General features: G+C 41.6%; 1 protein-coding gene across 3 annotated transcripts in view; it reads left to right on the forward strand.

The window, feature by feature from the left end:
- Mcr (macroglobulin complement-related) overlaps window positions 1–23,493 on the forward strand; it is a 191,286-nt gene that overhangs the window by 141,829 nt on the left and 25,964 nt on the right. For all 3 annotated transcript variants that reach the window (XM_089580182.1, XM_089580184.1, XM_089580183.1), the window contains exons 12-29: window positions 2,446–2,559; window positions 4,587–4,649; window positions 7,060–7,248; window positions 7,604–7,753; window positions 8,334–8,474; window positions 8,725–8,773; window positions 10,242–10,355; window positions 10,445–10,550; window positions 13,673–13,790; window positions 13,889–14,002; window positions 15,907–16,023; window positions 17,162–17,290; window positions 17,373–17,541; window positions 19,183–19,371; window positions 19,461–19,539; window positions 21,648–21,828; window positions 21,941–22,033; window positions 22,231–22,417. In XM_089580182.1, coding sequence (XP_089436308.1) covers window positions 2,446–2,559; window positions 4,587–4,649; window positions 7,060–7,248; window positions 7,604–7,753; window positions 8,334–8,474; window positions 8,725–8,773; window positions 10,242–10,355; window positions 10,445–10,550; window positions 13,673–13,790; window positions 13,889–14,002; window positions 15,907–16,023; window positions 17,162–17,290; window positions 17,373–17,541; window positions 19,183–19,371; window positions 19,461–19,539; window positions 21,648–21,828; window positions 21,941–22,033; window positions 22,231–22,417 — 2,302 coding nt within the window. The remainder of the gene's footprint in view (window positions 1–2,445; window positions 2,560–4,586; window positions 4,650–7,059; window positions 7,249–7,603; window positions 7,754–8,333; window positions 8,475–8,724; window positions 8,774–10,241; window positions 10,356–10,444; window positions 10,551–13,672; window positions 13,791–13,888; window positions 14,003–15,906; window positions 16,024–17,161; window positions 17,291–17,372; window positions 17,542–19,182; window positions 19,372–19,460; window positions 19,540–21,647; window positions 21,829–21,940; window positions 22,034–22,230; window positions 22,418–23,493) is intronic.

Raw genomic sequence — 23,493 nt, forward strand, 5'->3', positions numbered from 1 at the left:
CCAACGAACTCTCATCCCGCAAATTTTTGTCCATCACTGTACATGTACACTGCGTGCACAGAGCAAAGAAAAAGAAAGTATCCATTATGTGTAGGGGGAAACTTGCACAGAGTTCAAACTTACCTGAAGGCTGCTGCTGTGCACTGCAGCTACTCTATTGCTGCTAGCTTAGGTCACTCGCATCCACACTGCATGGGCAAGAAAATAAAGTATGAGAGAGCAACGTATACTGCATTTTGTCAAAGAAGCAGCAAAACACTCTGTAGAAACTACTCTGCCCACAGGGTTCACTGATGAATCGCGCATCATGGCACTGACAGCTGCACAGGAGTGAGGAAGAGAGGTCTGCTCACAATCCAGGAACATGTATCTCTACGGGTGCCATATATGGTCCTGCTATCTGGCTTAGCATTGAGCCCTGTGGGCATAAACACGTTTCACAAAGCTATACCAACGCACTGCATGACCTCATTGCACTCAGTGATTGGGGAATAAGTGAGAAATGTGTGACTGAAGTTCGCAAATCTAGCTCAACACTTAAGTTTTCAGAAGAATGGCCTGAGGGGCGAGTTGGTGCATGATGAAATGAACGGCGGCGCAACAAGAACACAACAAGAGAGGGGACACCACATGCGCTTAAGTTTTCCTAAACAATGCTACTGCAAAGGGCAAAGTACTGTGCAGTAGATGGTTGGAGACTCCCATTTGGCAAGCCTAACGAACGAGTTGATAAGCTGTCTAAGCAGACACAACTTTTACATTACATTTCAACCTACCTGCGCTTTCCATGATGTGGCATAATTTAAGCACCAATACACTCGGCAGGCGGGCCACATCCACACTGCCTAGGCAATAGGAAAGTAAGAAAAACTCAGTCGTGAATCACTGCAAAACAAACACCGTTATAACACTAAGCTTTTCGCGCATTCTGTTTTATCGCAATTATGAACCTACGTACAATTTCCTTAAGATTCCACCATGCAACTACACCCTGTCTCAACTTTTTTCACAAACGCGAGCAAACACGTTTGCGGCGCTATAGCATCGTGCTTGCAACTTCCACTCCATTGCAAACAAGTTGTGCAATAGAGTATAATTGTGTGAATGTGCTTCACTGATCCCACAGCAACATCCTCAAAATAATTTTTAAGCCCAGTTACTTACCTCGCAAGTGATAACCCCAGGCCGCTTCTTTCATCCAAAGCAACAAAGCATCGGCGTCTTAGCAAGGGGTCAGGTGCAGTACGACACCAAAGCTTTTTCACGAGAGCTTCAGGCACAAAAGAAGGTCTTTTCATGTGCGATGGTTTCACATCACATTTGTAGCACAGCCAAGCAGCCACAGAACAAACAAATCGCACACTGCAGCAAAAGGAAAGGCCGAAAGGAGCCCCACGCGGTGAAAACGAGACGATTGCGCTGGAAATGTTCACTAACGAATTGGATTGGATCGACTTTTAGGCATGTCGCTCTGCCGCGGTTAGCTGCGGTCCCTGGTAGGCATTTAGTCGGTTCTGTTTTCATGGAAGATTGCATGCTTGGCTACATGCCTCAGTTACCTTAGAGGAGTGCTGCAGGAGAAAAGGGCGTTAAATATGAGCACTGGTGCCAGAAAGACACACAGTTAGTTTAACTAATTCAGGTTCTTTCGCATCAACACCATATTCGAGTAATCTTAATTAACCTGAATATTAAACTAATTGCTGTTAGAAATGTGATCATGTGAATTTTGTCATTTACAAAATTGAATTTTTTTGTCTGAGGAAAAACAAAATATATATGCCATGTCGTGAGTTCACATCCCTAGAGAGATATTTACGGATACTCCTCGGACATCCGCCAGCTATCTGGTAACAAATGTCCCTCGGACATATACACTCTTCGATGCGTATATCCGGATATGGACGTCCGTGGTGATGCCCTACGTACATCCCAGTCTGGCACTGGAGATTTGGACCTTACTCGGACCTACCACAGATATCCGGGGTTGACGGGATAGAAATAATCAATTACTGATCTGGGTACTACAAAATCACACTTGCTGCCCTACGTACATCCCAGTCTGGCACTGGAGATTTGGACCTTACTCGGACCTACCACAGATATCCGGGGTTGACGGGATAGAAATAATCAATTACTGATCTGGGTACTACAAAATCACACTTGCTGCCCTACGTACATCCCAGTCTGGCACTGGAGATTTGGACCTTACTCGGACCTACCACAGATATCCGGGGTTGACGGGATAGAAATAATCAATTACCGATCTGGGTACTACAAAATCGCACTTGCTGCCTGGTGTTTGATGTTGACAAGGTCTTCGTTACTGATCATATGAGCTTAATTCTGAGCAACTACTTTGTTATAGTCACTGCTACTCGCGCTTATATTGCAATAACAAAAAATTAGTTGGCAGATGGTGATTTTTTTTTATTTTTTTTGCAGGCAGAGTTCTACGATTCCACCTATGGCCATGTCCGGACAAGCCTTGTGGCCTACTCATCCTACTCGCCCACCAACCACCACTTGCAAATCACAACAAGCACTAAGTTCCCTAAGGTGCGTTTTCACTGCAGTGTGTTTCGCAGCACATTTAATTTGCCGTTCTGAAGTTCTTATCTTGAGGCATAGGCTCGAACCTCGTAGTTCTCTTGTTCAGGTGGTCACGGAAGGAAACTGGACTGGCCAGGAAACGTAAAGCCAATTTGTAGGTCGTGAAGAAATTGTACATCGTTGTCTGCTGCCTTTTATTACTTCCTGTATGCACAACACGCTTCTTTGGAGCAATTTGAAAGGCTTTGTGGCTCTCGAGGTCGTTTTGCATAATGTCCGAAACTCCCTGCAATGACTCTCCTCCTGCCTGAGCAGCTCTCGGAACTAGGGAGGCTGCAGCGAGGAGTGGGCGTGTGCGGAGCAGTAAGATTCGCAGCTCACATACTGCGCTGTTTTCGCTGCGGTTGCTTTAATCCCACATTACACGTCAATTGATATCCATATATTGCGTTTTTTAAGCTGCAGGCGGCAAGAAAAAAAGAATGGATGACGGCCGGAAACAAATTTCTCGCACCCGTGCAACCCCATCTGGCACAGCTAGGGTGGTGCTTACTGTTATAATAATAAAATAGGCATTGTTATTTGTCGTAGCTGGTTTACTGCGTGCTATGCTATGCACCTTGTGTTTTTTTTGCTCACATGCGGAGCAGCTATACAGTAAACACAGATGCTATATATGCTGTGCTAAGCATATACAGTATATACATGCGATATTTTGCAACTTTCTTATCTTTACTGCTTTCGCTCACAACAGGATTACTTTCACGCTGTGGGGCATGGTGGCAAGCTAGAGCTTCTTCTTCGTTGGCCAGTCGTTGGCCAGTCACCAACTACGCATGCGTGGGGCACAACCTTCTTCTCTTAACTCTGACTCAGGGTGTGCGAAGGAAGGTTCTGGCGTCGCGCCAACTCTGGCTCCCACTGTCTCCTTTTTCTTATCATATCAGGTTGCGGGTTGGCGTCTGGCCAAGTCTGAAGCCCACCATCGGCTCTTCAGTTCTGTCCCTTCTGTATTATCTTAGCCATCTCCTTCTCCTTAGTTGGATCTTAACTTAGGCGCAGGCACCGCTGTGGCTGTGGCTTTGGCGTTGGATTACACTGAAGCTGGGCTCAGAAGGAAGGGCAGGGGTGAGAGGAGGGGGTCCGCAAAATTCGAGCAACATGTTGGTAGATGGTTAAGGTTGTGATCCACGATAAGTTAACTGGTGAAAACATTTGGTGCTCGAGGCCATTCACCCTGCCAAAGCCCGAAACACTTTCCGTACAGCGCTGCTCGCGGGACGTCTGCAGCATCATAGTTTCGTTTTTGCGCTTTGTTCGCACTCGTGTCGCAGCGGCAATGGAACCACACCAACAGCCACAACAAAATTGAGGGTGCCCCTGAGCGTGCATGGCGTCGGCATGGGCGTAGAACATCGGAAGCTGCTGGACACAGTGTGGTCAAACACTGATTGAGTGTAGCGTCCCGCTTTGGGCGGCATGCCGTTGCCGTTGCGCGTGCTAAGTTTAGTAGGCTGTCAAGTGCCGGCATGGAAAAGCATTCTCGCGAGATGACATTCGGTTCGTATCGTGTGGGAGTGCTGACACGTACAGTTGCGATGTAACAGCCAAGTCTGTTTTGCATGGGTTTCTGTGAGAGCTGGAGTGGGACTGGCTCACAAAAACGTAGAACCTGTGAAAACACCACACTGGTGAACGTGAAAGTGGGCCTCTGCTGTATCACACTCAAAAACGAAGTGTCTTGCACATATTTTGCAGAGTTCATGGTTTTTTTTCCTGGCACTGTTTAGAAGTATGGCATTCTTGTGGCAGTTAATCAAGGACTATGCAGAGCCTGCTTTTGTTTTACCTCTTAGAAGCAAGCTAGAGCATTTTTAAAGATGAGCAATTATTTTGTGGCTCCAAAAGGTATTGTTTATTGTAAAAGGCGTTTGTAAAATATTGAGATATAATTATTCATTAATGAGGTACTGGCATGCCTTCTTGTAGTGGTTGTTTGTTTTGAAGAAATAACTGATCTTTTTTACTTGCAGGTTGGCGAATACATCATCTTTCACGTTCGTTCCAACTACTACGTTGAATGGTTTTCGTACCTGGTAAGTCGACATAACTTCTTTTGAGACATCATTGTGTTCCTGAATGACGTACAAGTTGTTTAGTATCAGTGCAGCTGCTCAGAGGTCTGTAGTGGTGCACTGTCTCTGGTCGCTGGTCAATTTTTTTTTCTCTTTAGAAGAAGTGTCAGCCTTTTGACGCCAGTGTGCATTTCCCTCGCTTACGTCCGCGTTGTTCTGCCAGCACGTTGAAAGTGCGCATTCGTCATATGCTGTTCACCATTTGTGCGATGGAGGCTTCTCACAAGGCTTCACCGGATCATTCGGGTATTTCTTCTGGATCCTTAAAGTCACAGTTATTGACACTTTATTACCCATCATATCATTTTTAGTTGCTAGTCATGTTTAATTCACAAATTTCATTTTGTCACTCATTTTGTGAGACCACATAACTTTCATCACCAGTATACATTTTTTTACATGACACATTTTTGTTGCAAAGTGCTGAATCAGTCTAGTTTTGTTTAATTTCGACTGCAAAGATTACGCACATTTCCAAAACAAGAATAAATGGCAACAAAATTTGCCTGTTTCTGAAATTTTTTTCATTCGATCTGAACAGGTATCTGATATTTTAAGACATTTTTTCTTCTTGTTTGTATTGAATTCATATTCAAAACTTTCAATGTTCTTATGATTATATAACCTCTGACTGGTAGATGACAGTAGTGTCTTTGGTGTGCACCAAACTATTTCATTGCCGAGCATTGATTCTGCTTGTACCACATCAACACTTTACTTGACATGTGACCACAAATTAACATGCAGTGCTTTGTCATTAGTGGTTATACCATAGCTGGTTGCTCATCACACACATGTAAGCTTTTTCATTAAAGTTACAGGTATTTTGCAGAACTTTTGAACATATGATGAAGGATGTTGTGTGAGACTTGTAAAAAAAAAAAAACCTGAATCTCGTGCAACTGTTTCTGGAATTTGTGACCTCATACTATCAGCTGGGAAAATTTGTGGACAGTAGGAGCTGTGAAGAAAGTAATATTTATCTCGGCGTGGCCAAAATTTAAAGGTGCATTGTGTTATTCACACAGATCAATACAGACCAAATGTTTCCGTTTTGTACTCTTTTGCAAACACTTGTTGGAAACCAGTTGCATTTTTTTTTTATGACTGCTTTAACCTATACAGCTTTTCAGTGAAACTTTTATTGTGAAAGCTCGTTAAATATGGAGTTAATGGGAGTGTGCAAGGTCCATGCACGAAGAGGTATTATGGCTGAACCAGCAACAATGAGTTTGGTTGTGCTTTCAACCCTGAAAAAAAACTATGTGAGGGTCATTGCTCGGAAAAGTGCATGCATTAGTTTTGCTTCTATCCGCAAAATGAAAAGTGATTTTTATTTGCCAGTTTCGGGGCCTTTCAGCAACAGTTTCATTGGACAAGGCTCAGGCTTGGTAGACAGCTCGTGGTGCAGCAGTGTCAAATGTGCATGATAGTTGCAGCGGTAAAAGGCAACCATAGTTTCTTATTCTTGCACTGGGTCACTGGTTTGTTGGCCAGTTCTGCAACTCACCTGAATCATGCTACAGCCAACCAAGAGTGCCTCATACGTTCGTCACAAATCACACAGTTAATATTCCATACCAAACCAGTGTGCTGTGCAGTGTGTTGGGTTTGATGTGGAGATGCTCTATGTTTGAAGCAAGCACATGGAAGACAGTCCAGGAATCGCTGGACACATATCACGACTGACCATGCCAGCAACAGTCTCTACTAAGCGCAGTGTGAACGGTGCTTATAGCTTATAGCTACAACACAGTCCCCAATGTAATAGCTGATGTCTGACTGTCAAAAGAAGGATCGAGGACTTTTCTTGGATCCATGGAATGTGCGATTAGTTGGGCCTCATGGGAGGGAAGGTCATTAAGGCAGAAACTGTGATAGGACTGCAATCATAAGCTGCTGCTTCATGGCAGGGCCCCCAGCCTGCACGATATATTTCAGATATCTTCATGCCATATCAATGTCCACATTGCAAGGAAGCTGCCCAGATTGCCGTTTTCCACTTCGACTGTGCTATGTGGAATGGCAGAAATTTTGTGGTCGTACTGCACTGCCACTGAAATTGCCAGTCAGGTAGATGCTTTGACTGTGTATGCAGTAGGGATTTAATAAGGCACACATTAACGAGCTGGTGCGATGTAAGCCATTACAGATGAGGCAGTAAACAAATACATCAATTTCAATGGCAGCACAAAGTCGGGGATTTGCCATGACAGTGTTTAAACTGTAACAAATTTTAAATGTGTACAAATTAACCAAGTGCCATTTTGTGTGTTTTTTGCCCGCTACTTTATGTTTGGGTCTCCTGCAGATGCTTTATGTGTGATTGATTTGGTGACTGTAAATAACAAAAGTTTATTGCACCTTACAGATCATTGCAAAGGGCATCATTTTGCTTTCTGGTCAAGAAAAGATGACTTCGAGCATCAAGACCTTCGCAGTAACTTTGTCCCCTGAGATGGCGCCTACAGCTACAGTGGTTATCTACGATTTGGCACGAGGCAGTGAGGTTGTTGCTGAAAGCTTGACTTTTCCAGTAGATGGCATATCCATTGACAAGGTAATCATGGAATTTCAGAACTATGCCTTTACAATGGTTATAATGGTTTTTAAAGGTTCTCTCTTGCACCAAGCCTACTTTTCAGGCTCATATTATGTATGTGTCAAGACAATAATCTTGTAAATGCAGTTGAGAATTATCTTCACTTAAATCTGTCGAATGACAGTTTATTACCTTAGCTGAGTCTTTGAATGTATTGTTGGTTGTGAATCTTGTCTGTAGATGATGGCCAAAGGCACACACATGCTGTTTGACAATTAATTTTTATGTGGGAGATGGCTGGGCACACATCAATCGTTTGTTGTTGATCGCACTGTGTTGAGACCTTTGTGACCAGGATTGCATTGCATTCCAGTTCAACGTGAGTCTCAACAACCGCAAGGACAAAACAGGAGACACAATTGAAGTGGCTATCTATGGAGATCCAGGAACATATGTGGCATTGTCCGCAGTTGATATCACCTTGTACAGAATGCAAGCAGGCACAGAGATTAGCTACTCTGAGGTAACATATCTGAACCGAACCATTTATTTATGTTCAGAGCACTTGGGCATGAGATCTATTTGATCAAACATTTTGTGATGTCGACATATATTTTTTTGGGGAAAAACATCTTTTCCTGAAATAAACCTCTTATGATGCTGCCTGTAATATAGGAAGCATGATTACACATGAATCAAAATTTTTGTGAAACTTTTGCTGAATTTACACATATGGATGCATGTAGACGAGCCTTAATGTTGCTTTACATTGTGCTCATGTGATAAGGAAAGCAGGTAACTAATTTGTCATGAATTATCATGCACATGTGTTTGCAGTTCGACCTACTGAGGATTGCCTAGTGATCCCTAGCCGAATTTGCATTTTTTTTTTTTTAATGCGATGTTGATTGTCTCAGGGCATAAAACGGTATGTAATGATAGATGAGGATGCCTAAATAAATCATCATCGTTCACTGCTCGATTTCAGTAGATCAGCGAACCTTTACGCATACTTACTTTTATAAGCTTGTGGGATTTGGATTGATTGTTACAGCAGTTGTTTTCGTTACAGCCTACAGGACTAATCCTAGTTTATATTTCAGGTGCTTAGGAAGATGAATTCGTTCGACACTATCATCAATGGTACATTAACTCAGGAGTGGTTCTCAAGGGACGGTATTATCTACAGCTATGCATGTTTCCCATCATCAACATATGGCCTCGACTCAAACAGAACTTTTGAGGTAAGCTGGATCCCCAAGTTTTCTGGTTATGGGCCTTGTCTATAAAAGTGCCTTAGTATATACTGAGTGCTTGAGAGTTTGAAGCCTTTGGATGCTTCATTCATGCATATTTTGATGGAATGTCGCAGTGGCCTGAAGACTGAAATGCACTGAATGCGCATTATTCTAGTTTTCAAGCATTTCATGTGTGGTTTCTGTTTTCTCAATGATCAGCTTCTCTTCTGTTCTGACAGTTGAGTATTGATTTCAGTTTACTGGATTGTTGGTCTTCAGTGATTCTAACGTCACCCGCATGAGAGGTAAGCGACCCCATAACTACTTGCTTTGCTTCTGTGCTATGCATGTACATCTTTCACATTTATTACACACTAGTGCAATTAAATTTTGTTACAATGAAATAGTGTACAACTTGTGTGTAGCAAAATAATATACTCTTTTGAAGGCCCCCAGTGGAGCCAGTGTGTTTCTCAAAGCACATCACTTTAAATGAGTAGGTACTCATCGTGGTGGCTTAGTAGCTTTGGTGTTCAGCTGCTGAGCCCAAGGTCACAGGATCAAATCTTGCCCGTGGCTGATGCATTTTGGTGGAGGTGAAATGCAAAAATGGCCATTAAGTGTACAATGTCTGCGCACATGAAACATCCCCAGGTGGTCAGAATAATCTGGAGCCGTCCAGTGCAGCATGTCTTGCAGCCAAAGTGCAGGATTGAGATGTTTAACATCACACTGTTTATCCCGATGAGGGGATAATGTTGCAAATCATTTTGGTTTCAAACTGAACAAAACAGGCAGTACTGTGTTGCATGTTTGCCTTGAAATGCTGAAAAATGTCAACAATGTAGACGTTCATACCTCCAATGCCCTGCATGATAACTGTCAAGGTGCAGTTATCTGTACTACAATAATTTCTCACATGTTCTTTTCTTGTGCACATGATATAAGTGAGGTTTTCAAAATTTTATGCCTGCTGTCTGTAGGTTATCAGCCTCATTGGTATGTTGGCCTACCTTTGCCAGTGGTGCTCTTCTGGTGTAAGGCAACTCAGGCCTAGGTCGTGTCTGTTGATATGTCTGTTGGTAGTAATAGTGAAGAAATTAGAGTGCCCCTTCAACTTTGTTATAACCAGGGTTAACTGTTTTTTAGTGTGAAGTCTGAGTTGGTGTTAATAAACTGTAGAGAATAATGAGGATCTTTTAATTTTTTGCTACTACATATAATCGTAAGTAGGCAGCATAGCTGTACATAAAGTGTTTTTTTTTTTTTTCTATTGGGCTCTGTTTTGCAGCACTTGAGAAAATGGTTTGTGGTTTTCCTCATATAGGTAGTACGCCAGTGGCTAGCTTTGAAAATTAAATTTGCGATGGCTTTTTGTCAAAATGAAGGGGAGAAGTTCTTAAATGGCAAAAGGAATTTTTTTCTGTGCTTTTGGATTTTGCGAAATGATTGGTTGGTTGGTTTATGGGGTTTAACGTCTCAATTGACTCAGGCTATGAGAGACTTCATAGTGAAGGCTTCCGGAAATTTCGACCACCTGGGGTTTCTTTAACGTGGACTGACATCGCACAGTACACAAGCCTCTAGATTTTCGCCTCCATCGAAATTCGACTGCCGCAGCCGGGGTCTGACCTGCGTCTTTCGGGTCAGCAGCAGAACGCTGTAACCACTGAGCCACTGCGGCAGTGGTTTCTTTTTAAATTATAAAGAGAGAGGTAACTTTGTTGTAACACAACACTAAGAGTTTTTTTTCTTGTTCTCTTCCAAAATTAGATGACTGCAATTTAACAGCTGGTTACGGCACTTGCTATGATGGTGCTTGCTACCGCCTTGAGCGACAGTGTGATGGCTACTTTGACTGTGAGGACGGCTCTGACGAAACAAGATGTAAGCACATTGTCTCATGATATGGCATTAGTAAGCACTGTGCTTATAACCTCACTAGTGACATAAAATTATTTTCATTTTTTATGCAGGTGACGACGAACAGCGGTTCAGCATTCCTAGGTTTGAAATGTATAGAACAAACAGATATCAGCGGCTATATACCAATTCATGGCTTTGGAAAGACATCAACATTGGGTTGGTTTGATTTGTTTTTCCTTTTATTAAGCCCTGGAGCTCACAGAAGACAAATCTGAATGAAGTTTTTATGCTTCAGTTGCCATTAACACATTTATAATCTTTGAAATCGATGAGGGTAGACAGAAAAATGTGTTTAGAAGTAACATGTCTTTTTTTTTTTGGCAGAGGTCAGTGCACCCAAAGAATCACATGTGCTGCGTCATTAAAAGCAACAGATTTCCTTTTTATTTCAGAATAATTCTCACCTACAGTGATGCATTGATGGCACCTACATTGAATTATTGATTGCAGGCTTTTTTTTTTAAGTCTGCAAAGAAGGTGTGAAAAAATCAAACTGACTGCGGCATACGCACTGGGTTCGAAAATTCTATGCTTGGTTACTCTGGGCCAATAGCTGTTGCTATGGCACATCCAAGTTGGCACAGCATCAGTCATTGTCAGGGTGCATGGGCTGCCACAATTTAGTGCTCCTTTTGGGGTTTCTCACGTTATGTTTGCAACAGCAGAAAACTTTCTCAAGCATCCAACCTTTTACGTTTTTTGCGGCATCTAAAATATTCTGCTCAAAGCTTGTTACATATATCTTTTGATATGAAAGGTAATTGATGAATTTCAGCTAAATTCATTAACTAAAGAATTCATCTTTACTGACTTGGATCTCTAATTTCCTCTGTGAGTGTTCAGTGTTCACAGTTTGTAAACTACATTTTCGCCCTGTCTTTTGTTGCCCTATAGCATCTGGTGTGCCGCAAGGCTCGGTCTTGAGACCTTTATTATTTCTGTTGTATATTAATGACCTGGCTTGCAACACCACCTCGAGCATTCACACGTATGCTGATGATTGTGTTTGTATGACATTATTCACTCTTCAGATGATTTCTCACATTCATGAATAATTTTCTAGCTTTCACAGATGGCATGAAAGCTGGCAGATGAATATTTATTTCTGAAAAACTGTAGTTATGACATTCAGTAATAGTTCCTCCTGATTGATTTTTGGTTACTCTTTTCATGATATACCTCTTCAAAGGGCATCTGAGTATAAGGACCTAGGAATTATTTTAACCTCCAGCTTATCATGGTCTGAACATATAATTTATGATAGAGCCCTAAAAAATTAGGATATCTGAAACGAGCATTCCAAAGAAAACCAGGTTACTAATATATAAATCCCTAATCTGTCAAGTTCTTGTCTATGGTTCTTCTATATGAAACCCTTACAAGCTAACAGACATTAAGAAAATTGGATTATCCAAAGGAAATAAATTCGCTTCATAAGTAATAACTATCGCCGTGATTTTTCACCCTCTTCTGTTCTTAAATGATTACGATGGACTACTCTCGCCTTTCGCCAGCAATTGGAATTGGTAAAATTTTTGCACTGTGTGGTCTGACCACTGTACCGATTCTCAAATGAGAGTTACATCATGAGTGCCAAACCAACTTAAACAAGAAGTCATCACAGACTTAATCTCTAACCTTACTTTGCTCGCTCTAGTGTGTTTAAATGCAGTTTCTTTTCCGTGTACCATTGAACATTGGAATACATTGCCTGGTCCAGTGCGTTCCCTCCTAATAGACAGCTTTATGCATACCGTAACTGATTGATAACCTCTTTATTTCTTTGCTTACTGTTCCCCACATACTCAGTTTGTCTAGTGTTTTCTGTTTTCAACTCTGTTGCTTTTTTTTTGTGTTTGGTGCCTTATAGTTTTGTTTGTATCTTCGAGGTTTAGTATATGTCCTCTCCTGCAACAGCCCTTGTTAGGGCTTGAATTCCCTCTTTTGGGCACTGAGAAAAAATTCTCTCGAGTTGTTGTGGCTTATGATGTACTCTGCCCACTCCATGTTTTTTTCTTACCATCAGCAATAATGTGCTTCAGGGCCCCTTTAAAATAGCTTTAAGGTAGTTTACACGTCTTTTTTTCTATTCATGCCTATTACAGTGGAACTCCATTCATATTTTTTTCACCGGAGTGAGAAAAAAAGCCTTAACAGCTGGGAAAACGCAACAGTGAGGAAAGCTCCAAAAATGAACAAAAATAATGCAGCTTAAACTTAAAACCAATTATTTCCGCAAAGTGAGCTTAGGGCTTTCAAAAATCGAGATAGATGGGTTGCCATTTCTTTCGCTCGCTGGACAGCACCATGCATTTCTCAATAGCCTGGAAGGCCGCGTTGCTGTCAGTATCGCTTTGAGGTGCGACGTACCTGCAGAGGAGGTCCAGAGCCACGACAGCTTCTCCAGAGCTGCGACAGCTTCTCCTAAGCTCGAATCATCCAACTCCTTGGAATCATGCGGTTCGTGCTCCTCGTCGTCATCACAGTCAGTGGCTTCACTCGCGACTGAGTTCACAACGATCTCCGCAGTGCTTTGGCACTCCGAAATCACAACGGCAACATCCACAGCGACGTAGTTGTCATATGTGACTCCCGTGGTACCCAGCGCATTCATAGCCTCAGTTAGCTGTTGCTCACAAGAGGCTGTTTCTGACTCTTCAGCTTCCGCAGCAGTTTCCACTTCCCCGTCCATGCAAAAGCCACAATGCGCGAAGCAGCGCTGCGCTCACTGCAGTCCATGCAGCAGCCACATACTGCATAGCGTCAAGTACTGAAATGGTCATAGGCTGCTCTCCGCGCTGCTCCACATAAGCTGCGCTGGCTGCCTGATGACTGTGTTTAGTACATCCAGCGTTTCCTCAAGGGGAAGCGCCTTCCGCTTGCGCTACGCCATCAAAGCATGACAAGGATAGGGGTTATAAGTTCAACGTTCACGAGGCGTATGGTAATCTAGTGACAGCCTGTTCAATTCGCGAGCAGCTTCTTGCAGCCACTTCTGTAGCCAAGCCTGGCCAACACTCGTCAAGAGTCAAAATGACAGTTGGCGCGCGTTGCCTGGGCAGGTTCGGGGTGCTAGGTTGCGGCGTATCATGAGGGAGCATTTCCATAGTGGGGTTCATTACATGGTATCCTATGGGAGCTGTGCCAGGACCAGATAAAAACGGCATAACAGCCAGGAAAACACAGGAGTGAGGAACATATCATCAGGGTTCTATTGTAATTTGTTTGTCCTGAATAGCCCTGATATGCATCCTTTTATTTATTTTTTTTCCCCCCAGACCATTGGGTTACTACATCTTCAACATCCCAGTTCCTGATGTGCCAACAGAATGGATGATCAGTGCATTTGGAATGGACGAGTCCAGTGGATTTGGAATTTTGTCAAAGAGCATCTCAGTGAGCCACCACATTTCAGAGAGCCATCTTTTGGAAGTCATATCTGTTGTCAGCATGAGCTCAAGCGTCTGTATCTCTTTTTTTTCTTTTTTTTTCAGTTTTCGAGTGCAAAGCCATTCTACATGAATGTAGAAATGCCAACAAAAATTCGTCTTGGAGAGCAGCTTGGTATACGTGTCACAGTCTTCAACTACAGGCTCTATGAAACTGAGGCAAGGCTACTTTTACCATTTGTTATAAATTTTTATTCTGTCTTCATTCATTAACTGGCTTGTCAGTCATAAAAGTAAGTATAAAAATAATGCAGAACAAGCACAACAGTGTTACATTTAATGAATACAAGATCTATTCTGGCAAAAGGGCTATATATCATGTTGAGATGTCATTGTCAGTCTTACACCACATACCTGGTATCTCAGCTAGTAGAATGTTCCGAGGCATAAAACATATGCCGCTCTGTTTTCACAGACGTAATGAAGGTTGTATGTCCACTTGTCAGAATGAGTGAGCCTGTACAGGGCATATGTAAGATTTACACATTAATACGATCATTACATTTTATACCCCTCAAAAAGGACCAGTTGGAACCTAAAAAACGCAGTTGGAACCAGCTGCATTGTAGTTGGTTGCAGTTTATTTTCAGTTGGTTCTAAACACTGCTTTTGGAAGATTCATTTCCTTGTTTTTAACAGGGAGCATTTCCAGGTGGTTCTAACACTGTTTTTGGAAGATTCGTTTCCTTGTTTTTAACTGGGAGCGCATATTGTTTCCAAGGTTTATAAATAAACCATGACGGGCCTGTCAGTTTTTCACATGGTATACTTTTAAAAAGCCATGAAAGGCACGAACCATTTATTTCATATTTTTCGGTTCAAAAAGTGAGCCGTAGTACTGTTTTTGATGAAAATTACCTATCAAGACAGGTTACAGCCTTGCTTGTGTGTTTCACTTTGTCAAAGAGCTATCATGGTGAATTTTATGGTTAGCTGTGGCTTTTATTGCTAATGCTGTGTCCATGCACATTAATATTATTGGATGCTTCACTGGATGAGTTAGCACCGACATATCCAGGGTTGTAAATAGCGCCTTAGAATCTATTGGAACCTTCTGCCCAAAAAAGAAGTTAATGTGAATTCAGTGTTAATTGAGTGTACAGGTTCCTGAATGTGCCTGCTAAGTTGTTTCAGGGCTGTACTGTGGTGCACTACGGGAGCTGCTGATGTTTTGTAGTCGTGTGTAACAACAGGAGAAACAGTCTTCCTTACTGTGTAAGGAGCTGGAGCTGGGGCAGAAATTTAGTTTAAATGTGCAGTGTCTTATGAAGTGACAACGCAGATGGTATGGTATATACTTCTATGACCTGATTAAGCACATACTTTCAGGTTGTGTATTCTGCTTAGTAGTGATGCTGTGCCAGGCTGATAAAACAGTTGTCAGTGGACAGAAAAAAACAAGTCCTGGAACATGTGTTCATGTGTTTCATTAAATGGACTTCACTGCATTAGAACTTCAAACCAGAGCTCTTTGCAGCTTGCATGGTACAATAAGGGTGCACAGTGAGGTGTCAGATTTTTTTTCTTTTTCTTTTGTTGTGGTAGCACAAGAACGATAGCTTTTTATGGGCTGTTTTACTACTGTAATACAAATAATATTCATCATCCCTTTTTCTGTCATTTTGTGAATAACTATAGTGTAAACAAAATTATTTCAACGGTAACTTTTATGGACTGAGCTGATATATCGTAGCTATGTTTTGAGTACTATACCTGGCTATACCACACTGTCACTGTGAGCATAATTCCACCTAACATTTCCAAGAATTGGAGGTCTAAATCTGCACTTAAGAGTAAAAGCAGAACTCAACCATGGTGGCGTTGTGCACAACCTTTCAGTTTCAAGCCTTGGAGACTGTTCATTTCGGCATGCACATAAATGTTTGTGGAACTTATAAGTTTTATCTTATAAGGAATGCTGCAGCTTTTTTGGGGAAAGCCTGCAGATACTGGTGTAGCTTGCACTTAATAGTAGTTATGTGAAAGTGAACAGAAGCTACTGCATTGTTAATGCTATCCTATTGGTGCCTTGGTCCTGAAGCAAAATGTGATGACTTTTACAGGTACTTATCACACTGGCTAGCTCCCCGGATTACAGATTTGTCTTGGTGGGACCTCTAGGCCGGGTGAATTCCTATGCACCAGATACTTCTTCTGGAGAACACCAACACCTGATTTTTGTAAGTGAGGTTTACTACGTTCATGCCTGAGCCACACAAAGCAACTGCAGCTGTATACTTGAGGTTGGCTAATGTCTCAGGTGCATGGGCTGTGCATACTTGAGTTTCTATAAATGTTATGTTGCACCACCTGTGAGTGGAAGGAATTTCTGTATACTTAATAATAATGGAAACCTCATCAAAAAAGGCAAAACTGTGTGTAGGGTTGGAAGTTGAATGTTTTGTTTACGCTTTGTACGATGCATATCAAAATGCTGAGAAACCTAAAAAGTTGCTAAGGTTCCTCACATTACCATTACTCAACTTCTAACAATGTTGTGGCATAAAATTCTGTATCTACAAATGAAATTAAGTGAGTGAGGAAAATATTTTGTGATAGTGAAATAAATAATGTGCTTCGTGTATACTTGCATGACAACAGCATATTTTATCTTTCCTGGAAGAAGTAAAAAATATTGATTTTTTTTTTTAGTAGTCCAACTCTTCTTGAAGTAAACCCATGTCTTGATGAATTTTAAGAGCTAGAACTGGCTTAGAGGCATAAAAAATTAAGTATATCTTTCTTTCTAGAGTTTGTTTAAAGTATCTCTGGTTTGTATACATTTCATTCAGTGATTTTTAAGAAAGCAACATTTGTATTTGAACTAATTTTCATTAAATGTGCTTGTGGTCCAAATAATGGGAAAAATCGCATTTTGACTGAAAATGAAGGGCCTTAAAAGAACTTTACTTGCCACGCATAGTACCTGCTGTCTTGTTGCTAACAGTGTAAACCTATGTACATAGAATGTGTTGCGTATAACACAAAAAGTGATACTGCATAGAAAGCTGCTTAACATGTCGTATTCCATGTGTGAGTATCCAGTCCAGGGAGAGAGAAGTAGAGAGATAAGATCATCAGATAGTACAGTGATTTGGAGCAGTCATGCAAAAATTCTTTAAGTGGGATTTCAGTTATAGGTTATAATAACGTGCATCATGTAAGAAAGTTTATGAAATTAATCAAATTTCCACTTTCAGAAGTGTGTAAATTATCCTACTGTTTGTTCAGTGGACAGATGCAACTGCATGAACAGTTGCCCTGTTTGGCAACTGTAGAGCTGATTTCATAAGGCTAAAAGCAAAAATCCCATTTCAGATCAAGCCTGGAAAATCTGCTGTTGTTTACATGCCTATCGTAGCTGTACGCACTGGAACAATTGAAGTCACTGTTCTTGCCAAGACGCAGATTGCAAAGGACATGGTGACACGTTCGCTTCTTGTTGAGGTGAGTGGTCCTTTTTACCTGGAGCATAGCTGCAAGTACGAGTGTTTGCAAGTGCCCTGAGCTTTTTGTTCTCTTTTTTCAGCCTGATGGCATTCCTCAACACCGTCACACATCCATGGTTCTGGACCTCACTCAGGGCGCCTACTTGATTAAGTACCTCGACACAAACATTACTGAGTCGCCCATCTTGCCTTTCCGACAAGATCGCTTGTATGTGTTCGGCAGTAATAAGGCCACTTTATCTGTGGTTGGTGAGTACAACCAGCATTTATAAGGACTAACTTTACTTCCTTGAATGAGGTTTTGGTACCTATGTTCAAATTACACCAAAATTGTAAAATCGTTTAATAAAACAGGGCATTTATTGTGTGCATAGCAAAACTGGCAGGTCTTTCTGAGTGGTATTCAAGCTTACTGTATACAAGGTAGAAGCCAAGAAAGAGTCTTCAGAATATGTGTATTGAAAACGGCCTCATTGCAATTTTTAATGATAGGAAGTAGTCACTGAATTTATCTTCAACCAAGTTGTTGAATGTGTCCTGTATCCTTCCTCTTACACCAAAACTTTTTTTTCTGTCAACGTTGTTCATTTTTCACGAATGGAAAATACTTGCAAGGGGCTTAGTCAGGAAGTTCAAGTGGTGTGAGAGAAAAAATACAGTGCGTTGTCATCGTGCAACTCCACATGTTTATTATTTCGCATTTCAAGGCACTTTTATTGCATCCTTTCTCAAGACCTCAGAGCATTGCAATACAGTAAAACCTTGCTCATTTGATCTCCGTTAATGCGGGAATCTGGATACTTCGGACTGCTTGTGTGTTCCTGGCAATTGCCTGTGTATGTTGATGGTGTCAGACTTGGGCTCTCATTGGTTATTCAGACGGCTGAAATCCCCAAGAAGGCCGTGTTGTGGCATGACCAGTTCAGCAAGCAGTCGTTTAATTATCCCTCCTCAAGCTTTAATTGCGTGGTCCACTGTTGCTCCCGCAACAGCAGGCATGATGGTCAGAGGGCTCTCTTCATTAAATTGACAAACAGTCCATCGGCATAGTTTTTCTTTCTGAATTTCGTCACCACGCTGCCACCAACCGGTGGCAACTATAGTGGCTTTTGGCCTTGCATCAGCCAGCTAGCTGAAGCCAGCTTGCGCTTGGTTTCGGACGTGAATGGCACATTGCCAGTCTTGTCTTTTTACTTCTTTGAAGGCGTTTTGCTGATTCAGCTTTAATGCACAATATAGCATGTGTGCACTCGTACTATATGACAGGGCTAAGTTAAGTGTACACAGCACGTTGAAGACAGAAAACATTTGGAACGAGTATACACACACTTAGCGATGTTACAAGGCTACATGGACGTAATGTGTTCAACAAGACAAGAAGGTTCTGCAACTTTAATTAAACAAATTATTAGAAAATGCAATAGTGCTGCAACTTTTGTGATCGGGGCACATTAAGCTGGAACAATGGGCAGCATCTTTCTCGACACTTTTGTCTCTCAGCTTGTAATTTATGGCTTTAAATAATTGCAGTATTTTCAGCAGGTGTAAAATCTTTACCATCTGTTTGATGCAATATGAGGTAGTTATTAAAAATGCATTGAAATTTTATTTATACCATTAGATACTGTTTATGCACAATGTTAGAATCTGTACATTGTCTCCCATGTGACGCCTGATCAGCGGTTATTGAAGTTGATGTTGCTTCATGGCAGACTTGCCATATATTAATATCATATTCCCATGTTGATAAGCGAATCATGTCCACCCAGCTAGAAAAAGCTCTTGTCGATGTAGCATACGCAGGGAGTCATGCTCTTGTGCATTGTTCCCCCTCTTTCTCTCTTTTTCTGAGAAGAGCAGTGTACATTGATGTTACTGATTACATTTCAGGTGATGTGTTTGGCCCAGCATTCCCAACTATGCCTGTCAATGCCAGCAGCCTGTTGTCAAAGCCGTTTTACTGTGGGGAACAAAACATGTTCAGCTTCGGGGCAAATTTGTTCACAGTGCACTATCTACGACAGACAAACCAACGTGACATGCATTTGGAAAGACAGGCATTCAAATATCTGAACTTGGGTAAGTTTCTATTTGACACTTGTATATGTACTGTTTGTCACTGACCTAATGTTTGAAATGGCGCAAGACATAACAACCTTTTCTTGCAGGATACCAAAGGCAGCTGACTTATCAGAATGAGGATGGAAGCTTCCAGGTGTTTCGATGGCACAGTCAGCCAAGTGTTTGGTACGTAGTAGCCAAGGTGAAAAGAAATGAACAGGAAATCAGATGGTCACACTGAAAGTCGTTTTTACACTGCTTTCAGTTTGAACAATCCACTTGAGCTGGTCCCACTCAGAAAGGCTCCCAGTTAGAATGGTACCATTTGAGCTGGTCAGAAAGAGGCGTGATGGAAGTTGGTCCTAGAATTTATTCCAGCTTGGTTTTCAGTGTGTGTGTGTGTGTGTGTGTGTATCCTGTTGCATGGCACATCGTTTACATGATTACCTCTTTGTGACATATATGAACACAAACACCTCATGGGTCATTCCATGCCAAACGCTCCATTGTTTGCGCTCGACCCTCTTCGGTTTCGTTGACATAATTTATGGCTTTTTATTGAACCGTCAAAAGTGATTTCCTTTCATATCTAGCGGGAAAAAAGTTTGCCCATCATGTGACAGCCCTTCGAATTTTCCAGACCTGGGCAAAACTAGGTCTCTGTGAAAAATTCATAATAAAATGTTTATTTTCTTTTTGCCCTCTAAATTTTTTGTAGACAATGTATATGAGTTGTATTTTTTTATCATATGTCAAGACATGGCCTGCACAAGGTTTTTGCATTTCTTCAGTTCGTTTTTTTAACTCAAAACGCTCCATTTTGGAACTTTTCTTAGAAAGTTCACGCAACATTCGTGAGCAATATAAAGCTTTCACTGGCTTGCCATAACATGTACTGCATGAAAAAAATTAAACTGAATAACGTTCAGAAAAAAAAAATGCCAAAGTTACAAAGAAGTGCACTGTGCTGCGTATTCAGATGAAAATATTGTACTGAGATACTCACTGAAAAAATGCAAAATACTGTTCCTCTAATATCTCGTTCTATTGTAATTTTGGTCAGCAATTTTTATCGACATCTTTTTTGTTTTAGTCAAGAAAAAATTTTGAAGTTGAGCGCCACAGCACTGGTCATGGTTGCCCCCTACTGTGACTTCACTGCAGAACACAGCCTCGGCACAGTGCAGACCCGTCTGTTTCCGTGCGTTCACGGGCTCGGGCATTGCACATCCACTTTGAGTGAAGCCGGCATCATCGCTTATCACATGCTGTATTTAAGAGAGCCGTCCTTTGCGAGTGCGAAGACAGAATCATGTGAATCGAGGAGGCATTCACAAAAGTTAATATGATGAAAAGTGACCGGAGTTTCACCGTCATTTCCCTCTTCTTTTCGATTTTCCGCTAAGCTTTGTACCAGACTCAATGTATTTTGCCGGGCTCCCGAGTTTTGTAATGTCAACAGTCCTTTTTACAAATATAAAATATAAGGCATTTTTCTCAAACATGGATGCATCGAGTGCATTAAGGTGTGTTGTTCTAGTGAAGGTTCCTAGGTGGCACCAGTAAATAGTATGAAGGATATAATGTGAAGAATAACATGAGGCGTGCAAATATAACGTGCACAAGCACACTTGTGGAAGCCGGTGTTTTGGGCTCGTAGCTTCCACTGCATAGCCACAGAAAGCTGTTCCCAAGCATAGTGCTTCGAACGAAACGAGCTATGTTTCGGTAGCCAACATCTTTCAAAACAAGGGATGGTGCTTTGATTCAACAAACTCAAATGCAGAATTCTTTATGCCGATGTTTTTGTTGACTGGGGTGGAGATATAAAACTGAAACCAAGAGGCCCTAGTTAAAATTGTTTATTGAATTTAGCTGAGACTGGTAGATTTCCTGTTAAAGAAAGTGGGTGGCTCCAAATTAACCTTGCTAGTACCACCCGATACTAGATGAATTTCTAGTTAAGGCTTTTTTTTACCTGGAAGTATAGCTACTCTGTTGCTGTTACATCATCACTGATATATAGCTAGCCAAGAAACGATATATTGAAGGAACATCCTTGGTGTCTCATTTAGGTGCCTTTGGTAGTTTTTGTAGTACAAAGTTCTACAACCAGCCAACAGTCACCGAAACCAAGGAGCGTATAGGGGAATATGTTCTTTTTGGTTTTTATTTTTTAATTTGTGGTGTTGATCAATGGAAAATTAGTAGCGTAATAATTTTATGCTTAAAAGGTAATTGATTAGAGAGTAGAAGATCTAAGTTGGTCTTGTAATTTCCCTTTGTTGTTGCAGGCTGACGGCATTTTGTGCACGTGTGTTCCACAAGGCAACGTTTCAGGAATGGGAGCAGTTCTTATACATCGATCCCACTGTCATTCAAAAGGCCATTTCATGGTTGCTAGACAGACAGTCTCCCGAAGGCTCCTTTCACGAGACATCTTTCTATGCTTATGACCGCAAAATGTCTCTTCCGGTAAGTTCACCGAAATTTCATTTAAGGTTCATTTTGCTTTTCGAATACCGAGAGGAGAGAACGTATAAACCATGGCAAGACCTCTTCTTTATGCCCATCACACTTCTTTCAGTCTGAGAGGCCAGAAGACCCGGTGCGGTTTCGCAATGTGTCTCTAACCGCCCACGTGCTCATCACATTGGCCGAAGTTAGGGATATCAGAGGTGTAAGTTGTTCATTACTTTGTCTATATTTTTTTTTTTTTTTTCATAAGGATGTGAACGTCTTACTCGGTGTTGGTTGTTTTCTAAGCTTGCCTCAGTTGCTCAGTTGATGGTAATTTTGCTCTATTTTATGTATTGCTTTTGGGGTCTGGTACTTTGGAGGAGGTATTGTGAATGACCAGGGTGTTTTGGACTGCAGGAGATCGGATCGCGTGCAGCCACAGCTCGTGCTGCTGCTGCTCGGTACCTGGAGCGCATGCTGCACCTCATTCAGAAGTTGGAGGACCCCTACGAATTGGCCATTGTAGCGTATGCGCTCACACTGGTCAACAGCGCTGACGGGGAGATGGCCTTCAACCTCCTTGACGAAAAGATGAGGGAGACAAGTGCGTATGCTTCAGTTATATGCTTACTTGGGCGTTGCCTTTGGTCCGGAAGCAAGTGCTGCTGTGCAGAGTTTGACAGCATGCCATCCTTCACATATAGACTAGGAAATGCTACATGATATAATTTATAAATATTCTTAAACTGTTCATACTATGGGAAGCTTCGGTCTTATAAGACTTGTTACTTATTGCATTTCAAACCAGTTTGGGTATGCCTGTTTGAGAACACAGCTGCTTACATTCTGCTCCAAGAGAGTTGGCCATACCACACACACATATGCAGAGGTTGAGCTTTTATGTGGTTGTATTTTTTAGTGTTCTGCATTTATCCAAAAGTGGGCTGCCTAGGAGCAGAGAATTTTGATGCTATTTCGTGATGCTAGTTTGCGAGGGTTGCTTGGCTAGTAAATGCACCAAAATAGAAGTTCAAAGTTGCCAGGGAGCCAACCTGAAATTTTCACCGCCAGATGGCGTCATAAAGTAGCCAATTCGGTGCAAAGTAGCCACCAACGGCAGCATTGCCCCATAGTAAAATTGATTTCAATACTATTCCGGAATAGTGTCAGGCAAGGTGATTCAACCTCTGCGCTGCTATTCACTTCATGCTTACTGGAGGTGTTCATGGGGCTTAATTGGAAAGAAAACGGGTTTAGATAAAAGTGAATTGAGACCTTCTTCATAACTCCCAGTTTGCTGATGACATTGCTATGCTAAGTAATTTGTAGAAGGATTGCAGTGAATGATTGAGGGTCTGAACACTCACACCTGAAAAGTAAGATTAAAAATTAATATAAAGAAAATTAAATTACATAATGTTTAGCTGTCTCTGAATGGAACAACAGTTTATGATAGGCACTGAGGTATTGACTCTGGAAAAGGAATGCATCTGCCTAGGGCCAGCAGTGACCACAGATCGAGACCATAAGAGCGAAATAGCTAGGAGAATGAGTGCACTGGGCAGGTACTCACAGGTCATGAAGAACAGATTACAACATCTCTCAAGACAAAGCTGTGTAATAGTTGTATCTTGCCGGTACTCAGCTTCAGGTTAGAAATTTGGAGGCTAATGAAAAAGC

The sequence above is a fragment of the Amblyomma mixtum genome, chromosome 3 (assembly GCF_055824585.1).
Source record: "Amblyomma mixtum isolate Tamu chromosome 3, ASM5582458v1, whole genome shotgun sequence".
NCBI classification, from domain to species: Eukaryota; Metazoa; Arthropoda; class Arachnida; order Ixodida; family Ixodidae; genus Amblyomma; species Amblyomma mixtum.